Source organism: Amphiprion ocellaris, chromosome 10 (genome assembly GCF_022539595.1).
Source record: "Amphiprion ocellaris isolate individual 3 ecotype Okinawa chromosome 10, ASM2253959v1, whole genome shotgun sequence".
NCBI classification, from domain to species: domain Eukaryota; kingdom Metazoa; phylum Chordata; class Actinopteri; family Pomacentridae; genus Amphiprion; species Amphiprion ocellaris.
In genome coordinates this window covers 30,067,821-30,077,151 of record NC_072775.1, presented here as the reverse complement: position 1 = coordinate 30,077,151, position 9,331 = coordinate 30,067,821, and the positions used below count along the sequence as shown (strand labels likewise).

General features: G+C 40.5%; 1 protein-coding gene across 1 annotated transcript in view; it reads left to right on the top strand.

Annotated features, from left to right (window-relative positions):
• The first annotated feature begins 210 nt into the window (after positions 1–210).
• The window catches only part of LOC111562872 (contactin-associated protein-like 4), a 165,124-nt gene continuing 156,003 nt past the window's right edge, over positions 211–9,331 (top strand). Inside the window, exon 1 of the mRNA XM_055014594.1 lies at positions 211–386. Coding sequence (XP_054870569.1) covers positions 302–386 — 85 coding nt within the window. The 5' untranslated portion in view covers positions 211–301. The remainder of the gene's footprint in view (positions 387–9,331) is intronic.

The window sequence follows — 9,331 nt, the reverse complement described above, 5'->3', positions numbered from 1 at the left end:
GCTTGTAATTAGTGTGTATACGCAGATAAAACATGATTTCATTTAATTTAGGCTTGGATAAAGGCCTGCAAAAACCTGCTTGCACCTCTGATAAAACTGTACACAGACTGCACAACACTCTTCATCCACCTCTCTCTCTCTCTCCCTTCTCTATATCCCTCCCCTCATGTCTCCCTCCCTCTTCTGTTCCTTCATTCGGGTTCCAGGAGATCTCTCTTGGAGCTGGAGAGGAGAGGTCCGCCGTCTCTCTCTCCTCCAGCCGCCGCCGGGCTTCTTCTCTGCAGCCTCCCGCCGCTTCACCATGGATCTGTGGACTAAAAGAGTCGCTGGGATTATCGCTCGGGTCGTCCTGCTCCTCTCCTGCTCGTACGGGACAACCGGTGAAGGTGAGCCCGCTGTGCGCTTTTTTACTTTTCCCGGAGGAGACGCAGCGAGTCCGGGCAGCGCAGCCCCGGAGAGGAGGCTCTAAATCACTCCGTCACACCGCTTGGAAAACACGAGGGTTTTGCTTCCTGGGTGCAGAAATATCGAGCCGTTGGTTTTATGAACTTGCTGTAGTAATTTGGAAAATGCTGGGCTGCTTTTCCCCCCAGAGAGCTCTGGGATTTTGCGCGCTTCTGTTGCGCATCGATGCTGAAGTGGGTTGATGTGGAAAGAGTGATTGAATTTTCTCCTATTCAGTAGAACTGCATCAGCGTCAGATGACATATTAAGTGAAATCAAGCGTATTTAGAAACTAAGTTTTGCTTTCCCACTGTTTTCAAATTTAAATGAAGTTATTTGGCTGGCTGCAGGATCCAAATGTGATCTCGTAATCGAGGATTTAGGTTGCTCTGGAGAGGATGCTTTCTAATACCAAAAAGCCTGCTCACACTTTAATATCATCTGGCACATTTCTGTTCCACTCTGTGCATAAAACCAACATCATGTCTTTGTTTCCTGGTTAATTTGGTGCTCAGCGCAGCGTGATGAACATCCAAGGACTGAGCCACGTTTGTGCTCGAACTCTCCAGAGAGCAGCCAGGTGTGGGAGAGAAAACAAAGCTGAATGCGGGTTGGAGAGGTGGTTTGACTCTGTAAACTCTGTTGTTTTTACTCTACTATAAGCTCAGCTGTGAGTGTGCATTGATGTCTCTTTCCTCTGCATTAGAGGTGCAGGACTCGGACAGTGAAAACAGGATAGAAATGGAGAAAAACTGACTTGATTCTCTGTGCGTAATGAGACATTACTGTATGAAACTGAAGCAGATGGCTGTAAAAGTTCTCAGTGTCTCCACAATTTGATTCTCCTCTTCATTCTGATCCTGTCTCTGCTCCTTATTTCTTTTTAAATGTATTCTCTCCCAGGTTTTCATGGCCTCTCTTGCCTTTTTTAACTGAACACCCTCATCCAACATCATCTCTGTCCTCATCCCATTTCTGCTTTTCTGGCTCCATCCCTCCAGCCTTCTCTGTGACAGACTGTGCCTCCCACATTATCATAAAAATGCCATTTGAAGCAACATGCACAGCGATCCTTGGTGGTCCTGCAGCAGTTTAATGTAAAAGCATTCGAGTGAGAGACAGTAAGTGAGGGATTGCTTCTTCTTCTGCAGCTGGACAGATGAAGGGAGAAAAAAAGGTGATGTCAGAGCGAGTATGCAGGTCATTTCCTGAAAGAAATGGCTTCACCAAACATTCTGAATTTGCATCTTTCTTCTTTGTAGCTACCCCATTCGGAATCTTTTCCTCCTTTTCTTCCTTTATTTCAGCTGCTTCACCCCCATCCTGCTATTTCTGCTGTTTCCATCTTCTCCTGCTGATTGCTGTAAGCTTCCCTCTTTTTGCAACAGATTTAGTCTTTCTTCTCTTTCTTTATTCCGTCAGTGTTTGCCATCAATTTGTGCTTCTCTCCTACCTGGATCTCCTGATGCATCTGAATCAAAGCGGTCCTCTACTCCTCCTCTACAGCTCCCTCCCCTCCTGCATGTTTTCTCAATGTTTCATGACCACAAAGCCTCATTTTTCTCCCCGCCGTACTGCTGCTCTTGTCTCCTCTCCCTGCTTCTTCGGGGTTATTTTCTGATGCTCGTCGCCTCATTTCTGTTTCTGGTCATGCTTGAACCGACCCTCGTACTTAATCACTCCCATTTTCTCTTCTATCAACTTGTAAAAGCCCCTGAAAGAGCGCCTCAGCTGTCGGTATATCAGTTTTCCGTGTCCGGCTTGAAAGGTTTTGGCCCTGCTTTCTCTCTGTGTTGGTGTCGCACAGCCTGACCCAGCAGCTCACTCATCATGCACGGACCATAAACCACAGCAGCATAATAAGTTAAGACTGCAGAGGTGGAGGGATCCCAGCTGCAGATTTCTCACTGAGTCTCACATCTCCATCCCCCCCTGGAGATGGTTCACCGTTCATTATGGCGGCAGTACTAAATGACAACAAAGTAGAAATACATATTTTAACAGCCACAGATGGTGCTCTGATGAGTTGTTAGCCGGAGGAGTGAAGCGCTGGGGTTTATGTGATGAGATTGGAGAAAGTCGGTGTGTGTGAAACAGCTATCCACAGGGCCATAAAGTCACTGTGCGTTTAATCGCCTTTTGATATTAACAGCATGATGGAGTCTCTGTGTGTTTTGAAGCGGCTAAATTCATGAATGTAGAGAAAGAAGGCAGATTGGTGCAGAGTTTACAGAGTCCAACCTGTAACTGAAAGGTTTAATTCCAATCACAGGCAGCAGCTATTGTCAACTGAGGGTAGACCGAGCGTTGATGTTGATTAGACTTCGTGGCCACTTGGAGCCACAAAATAAGCTGTAAATAACATATTGCTTTACCTATACCAATACCTGACCTTTGGTAGTTGGTGCCAATATCACTGACATTCCATAGGAGCTTCAGTAATAAGGAATAAGGAATAACTTTTTGATTTTGAAAATGTTTTACTTCTCATCCAAGAGGTTTCTTCAGTTGTGAACTGACAAACCAAAAACCTAACCAACTGCTTTTTCAGTTAACCTATGATTACCATGACCTGAATGACTGCGAATTCATACAGACATAAACTGTCATTCCTAATGCACATATGCACACACAGTTGTATATTCTGGTAGACTGAAAGGTGTCTAGGTCAGCCTTTGTGAGTGTAATGTGTGCAACCGAACAACAATGCATGCAGCTATTCACATACAATAACACCAACATTCCACAAATGTTAATGTACGGATAAAAGCTGAGAAATGCTCTGAATTTGAATTCTGTCTTTGATGTTGCTTTTAGTTGTCGACTCAAAAACAATATCTTCATGCACAAGTGTTCGAGTCATATTGGACCTGTTGCTGCACCTTATTGTTCCACCTGTTGTTGTTTTTGCCTATTAACTCCTCTATCTATGGTTTTTATGATACTTGGCACAATAGAAAAACAAGTGCTGTTTTCTGATTTTATTTGACATTAATTTGGTACAGAAATATTGGTTCTCATGATATATGTAGTTATTAGCAAACAGAGTCATGTTTCTGGCCTCCTGTCTATTATAACTACTATAGTTTCTCTCCTCATAACTCTCTATATGTTTTTTCTAGATTAGCTTTTGAGAAATTATTTGACTCCTAAGCAAATGATTGCTATACTTTGTTCACTAGCTGAACACAAACTTTGTCAATGAAACTAGGCAGGTAGCATACAATCTGTACCGTAAACTTCATATAAAAGATTAATATAGATGCGTTGACATCACCCATTGAGTTACAGATTGCTGTTTTAAAGCCATGAATTTGGAATATGGTGGTCGCCATCTTGCACTTTTGAAATTCGATATGACAAGTGATGTATAGACCTGACTGAGAACTTGAGGATACAGTACCTGTCAATCAGAAGGTAGCTTCGCCTTTAAACGTACCCTTATTTATCATCCGTTTTTCTCTGAATTTAGCCATAAAATACACAATGAACATAATGCAGTTTTGAAGGAGACACAAAACTAGTGATAAAGACAATAAGCTCATTGGGAAAATGTTCACTCAGGTAACAAATCAAGCAAGAATTAGGGTCATTTTCTCGTAGACTTCTATGCAGTCAGACTTGTTTTTGCAAACAGAAGAGCTGCCCCCTGTTGGCTGTTAGAAAGACTGAAGGTTTAAGTCATTTCTGTACCAACTACACTTTTCAGATCAGGATGGTGTGTCCATCATCTGGATACAAAAATGTCACATCCAGGTGACAGGTGGCATTCATGCAGAGTCTAGTGCTTGGATTCATTCGTCATGTCCTGAGAAAATACTTGGTTCCTTAGCTGCTAATTGCTCCACTTGCAAGTTTTTGTCATTGTCTATCTGGCACTGATTGGTAGGAAGGTAGTGACCAGTGTATCACCGTGGTGAAACTGAACCAAAATAGTAAAATTGTAGGTCATGTTACCAAGCAGTGAGCCTAAAGGCCATAAAAGACTAGAAATATAGACCTCTTTTTCATATTACAAAAGTCATTTGATCCTAAATTAATTTTTAGAGCTTGTGAATGAGGCAGCAGGATGGAATTAATAATGAGTCTAAATATTAGAAAAGCTTACAGTTAGATGAGAAGGTAGTTACAAGATCAGGTCTAAGTGGATGGAACACAAAGACACATGGCAACAATGTCCAAACCGCAAAAGACAGGACAAAGAGAGTTGGCATCTACCGAGGGAACTCATGAGCCATTTGGAAACAGGTGAGTAAATAGGCATTGGAGTCAAGTGAGTGTTGACTGGCTGGACAGTCTGAGGACATCTGGTGGACAGATGGACAATGGTGAAGGATGGAGACAGATGGAGAATGTGCACAAACTTGCTTGGAAAAAAAATTGGTCCAGTGATGGCTGCAGGACAACTAATGATTAGGCGGTCAGAACCGTGAGCAGAAATAACGTTGTTGTAAAACCACCTTTGATGAAGAAGAAACAACGTTTGATTGAGGCCGTTCTAAATCGATTGTAAGTACCATTACTTTGCTTCACCTTTTAAACCCAAAGTCAAGCCAGTGTTTACAGTGCTATACATCACAGTCAATGTAAAATGATGTTAGATTCAGGGGGATGCTGGTCTTTAGCGATTGGTTGTGAAAAATTGAATCCTCTCTACAATCGAACTTTGTTACAGTGGAGGTGAAATCAGACTGAAGATGGAGTCGCCACTCTGACTGGCAAGCCACAAACAGGACTGGGACAACAACTGTGACAAATATAATCACAAAAAACTTTACTTATTAGTGTAGATTCATTAGTAGTGACATATTTTACCTAGTTTCTTGTATTTTAAAACCTGACAAATTTAAGCAAACAGCAAATTCAGAGTCTCCTGTGACAAACCAGGTTTGTGTGTTAGTCCTTTAGCATAAAAATGTGAGTGTTTCTGTCAATAGCAACAATTTTTCACTCATGTTCAGAAATGTTACAGTGAGAAATCCATCATGCAGAGCGAGAGAGACCAATTTTTCCAGTCACAGCAGCGGAAAACAAAACCGGAATCCAATGCAGCCTCGGGGAATGCTGCACTCTGCATAAAGCATGTAGCTGTCATCACAGATGCACAAACAAGTCAGCCAGACTAAACCTGTTCCTGTATGCACAAACTCACCGCTTTAATTGAAAACAACAAATTATCTGGAAACCGCTAAACGTAGCGGAAGCGGAAAGTGGGTTGAACTAACCAGGAAATTACTGCTACTTTTTAAACAACACAGAGGCAGAGCACATGATGAGACGTAACAGAGTCTGTCAATGGATTGTGCTGTTTTAGTTTTACCTCCCATCCAGCCATTTTCTTCCACCTGTTCAGTGTTGGGTTGTGGTGGCATTCCAGACATCAGTCTCCCTAGCAATGATTTCCAATTCCTCTTGGTGAATCCCAAGGCGTTCCTAGGCCGGATAAAGTATGTAATTTCTGCACCAGATTCTTGATTTGCCTCAGGTTCTCCTCCCAGATGGATAAGAAGCATCACAATCAGATGCTCAAACCACCTCATATGGCTTATTTTAATGCAAAGTAGCAAAAAATCCACTCAAAGCTCCGTCTGGATGGGAATGCTCCTCACTTTATCTCTACAAACTGATCCCAAGGATACATTTGACAACTTGTATCAACGATCTCATTCTTTCAGTCGCTACCCAGAGCTCAGAAACATAGATGAAGGTTGGAGCATAGATCAACTGGTAAATCGAGAGCTTTTGTCTTCCATCTCAACTCCTTCTTCACCACGATGGTCTGGTGCAGTGGCTATATTTGCCATTGTCTGGGAGAGAACTATGCCCTTGGACTTGGTGGTGGAAGTCCAAGAAGTGTTATTTCCAGAAAGAGAGTGGCAAAGTGGCCAGTGGATTCATGTCCGATGTGAAGTTCATGTGGGTACAGCTGACATTTCCACCAGTCATCTGTGCATGTTACCCTTCATCACTGTGGTTTCTGTTTTCTGAGGAAGGCTGTAGACTGTGATGGAGATGTTTGTGTGGTTGAAGACCTGTTCCAGCATCACCAATACTTTGGTCAGGTTGTTTCCCTGAAGCTGAGCTGGAAATTTGTAAAGAAAAGAGTGAAGATGTAGACAACTACAAACAGTCTAATCTTGTAAATATTACAAAAGTTATTCTGTTGGATTTATGGCTGCACTTAAACATCAGAGCACAGCTTGATGGAAGTTGGAGATTAGATTTTGCTTCTGGTCAAGGAAGTTTACATCCTTGGACATCCATAGACCAAAGTGGTTTGCTAATGAGACCAAGTTTACCAGTTTGAGAGAACTTATAATCCAGTTTCTGAGATGTTGGCAGTGGAAAACCTTGTTTATTACAAGTGTGCTGTGTCTCTAATTGTGCCCTCAGAAAATTTTCATCCCTTGTGAGTTTTTTCGTTTGGCTTTATTTTGCTGTTTCTTCAAGCATAGTCTGAGTAGTATAGTGCTGCCCTAAATGTCTCTCAACATTAATTAGTGCGTTGTTTAATTAGTTTTGCTGTATTATTAGGAAGTGGTTCCTGCCTTAAAATGAAAAAGCACTGGACTAGTTGTCTCTGTGGATAATTAAACCATTTTTTCAAGCATCAATTCAGCGCAGGTGTATCTAGGTTGATATTATTATTAACTGCACTATACAGATAAATATGAGCATTGTGCTCTTATGCAGTGTTTATTATCAGCTCAGCAAGACAAAGAGATCAAGGAATGCATGCAACTGAAGTAAACTCTGGTATTGATCAACCATGCTTGATTTCCCCATGGATGTTGTATACCAATAATAAAACAGAAAACCCTGTATTATTCAAAGGTGTGTTTGGTTTAAGCAGATGCTCAGTACAAGCAAACTCTAAATAAAGTAAATAAATTCCATCAGGTCCCCTTAGATGTGTGATGTCCGGTCAGTTTGAGCAGCTCCTATAGGAAGAAGTTTGTTTTTTTCATACCATGTCTACTTTACTAGAGATTACCTATGATTATCTGGATGTTACTTGTCAATCCCCAGTAAACAGATCGGAATTTGTTCTATGATATATTGGTGAGGTGAGAGAATGACCTTCCTTTTAGACATGAGTCTGTCTTGCATAGTCACATTTCTCTTGTTTCTTGCTGTTTTAAAATAGTTATTGCTGTAACAATGTGGATTCTGATGGCTGGTTCCAGTTTGGATCCTGTTCCTGGTCTGTAAAATGCTTATTAGAATGGTGAAAAAAAAAACCAAAACAGTTTTTAATAGTATGCTGATGACCTCATGTTCGATACAGGAAAATCTTTTTATTAATCCGATCAATGTTTTGAATTTAACAAGCTCAAATCTGTGTGAGCACCGTCAATGTTTGAATCTTAATCATGTGTTAAAGTTGGGTTTATGCGTCAGGTGTTGATTTAGTTTGTTCAAAAAAGTCAATAACATCAATAATCAACATTTCATTTTTTGCCACTGTTTCTCATATTCAGGTTGCAGCTACAAGTTGTGAATACTAATATGGTGAATTTGATTGATGTAAATGTTTATTAATTTACTAGCAGTCACTAAAAACTATATTATTTCTGTATTTTCGAGCAGCTGGCCACTGATCTAAACTAAACCTTTGAACTTGAATCATCAGAGTTAATTATACGGAGCAAATCACACATGCAGCATGTGATATTTTATTGCGTTCTATCCATTCTTCTTTTTTTTTATCTTAATGGAATCTGTCCTAAAACATGGCATCTATACACAGAATGGACATCAGGAAACAAACACATAAGACTTTATTTGAAATTACAATGGGCAGGTGGAGTGTAGAGTCACAAGTCATTGTTCCCACCATTTGACTCTTGTAGGGCAACATATCAGAGACACATAGAGGTAATGAGGTTGTCTATGCTGCTTGTGAAATGTTGTTGTACAAGGACTTGGTGACGTTGGTGGACATTTTGGAGAAGAGGATCATGTTCTTGAAGCTGTCTGAAATGATGTCTTAGATGACAAATGGTGGAGTTGAAATCACTCAGATGCCAGACTGTTGCCCTAATTGACATGAAGCATCCAGGAGCCCGTTCTGATTTTGCTCTTGCCATTTGTTGCATTGTATCATTTGAATTAAGTTGCATTTTAAGGTGGACTTTTGTAGTCACTGGTCGAAGGAGAATCTGTTTTCTGGTTACACTATCTGATCATTGTCTTTTGAAGCCACGTTTGACTGGGATGTGGATTAATTCAGTAGTTGGGAATTGGAAAAACTCAAAGCTTTCCAAAAACTTTGAGCACAATTGGCTAAATTTAGCCCCTTTTTGAAACCATCCCAATAGAAATTTGATTTTAACTTGTTTTGTAAGTCAGAAGAAAAGACCATTTATATGTTGCATTTATATTTTTATGTATGTAATGTTGGAAGTGATGAAAGCTCAACTTTTTGGGGTTTATAAGAGATTCGAATAGATTCAAACATCATAAGTAGATTTGATTGTGATTTAATGAAATGCTATTTGAACTCCAACCAAAGCTGATGCTGTGATGTGGTCACACCAGTGTTTAAAGAAGAATCCCAATATAATAGTGTAACTATAATAACCAGAGATAGTCACACTTGGACACATTGGATATATCCCAAAGAACATTCATTCATTCATTTTGTTCACAAAAAGATGCAGGTTGGAGTTTTAAGTGTTTTGTATATTTATTATTGTTATTTTAGTCTCTACAGCACACAATTTCTTTTTCACATCTTTACATTCTGGTGGAGAAATCCATCCTCTGTTGCTTTCATTGAGTTTCTTAGTTTTTCTTCCCTGCTAAAGGCTCATTATGGAGGAGTTTCTCTTTTGTATGAAGATAGCGCAACAGTGTGGACATACTGGGAAGCAAATTTGCAACT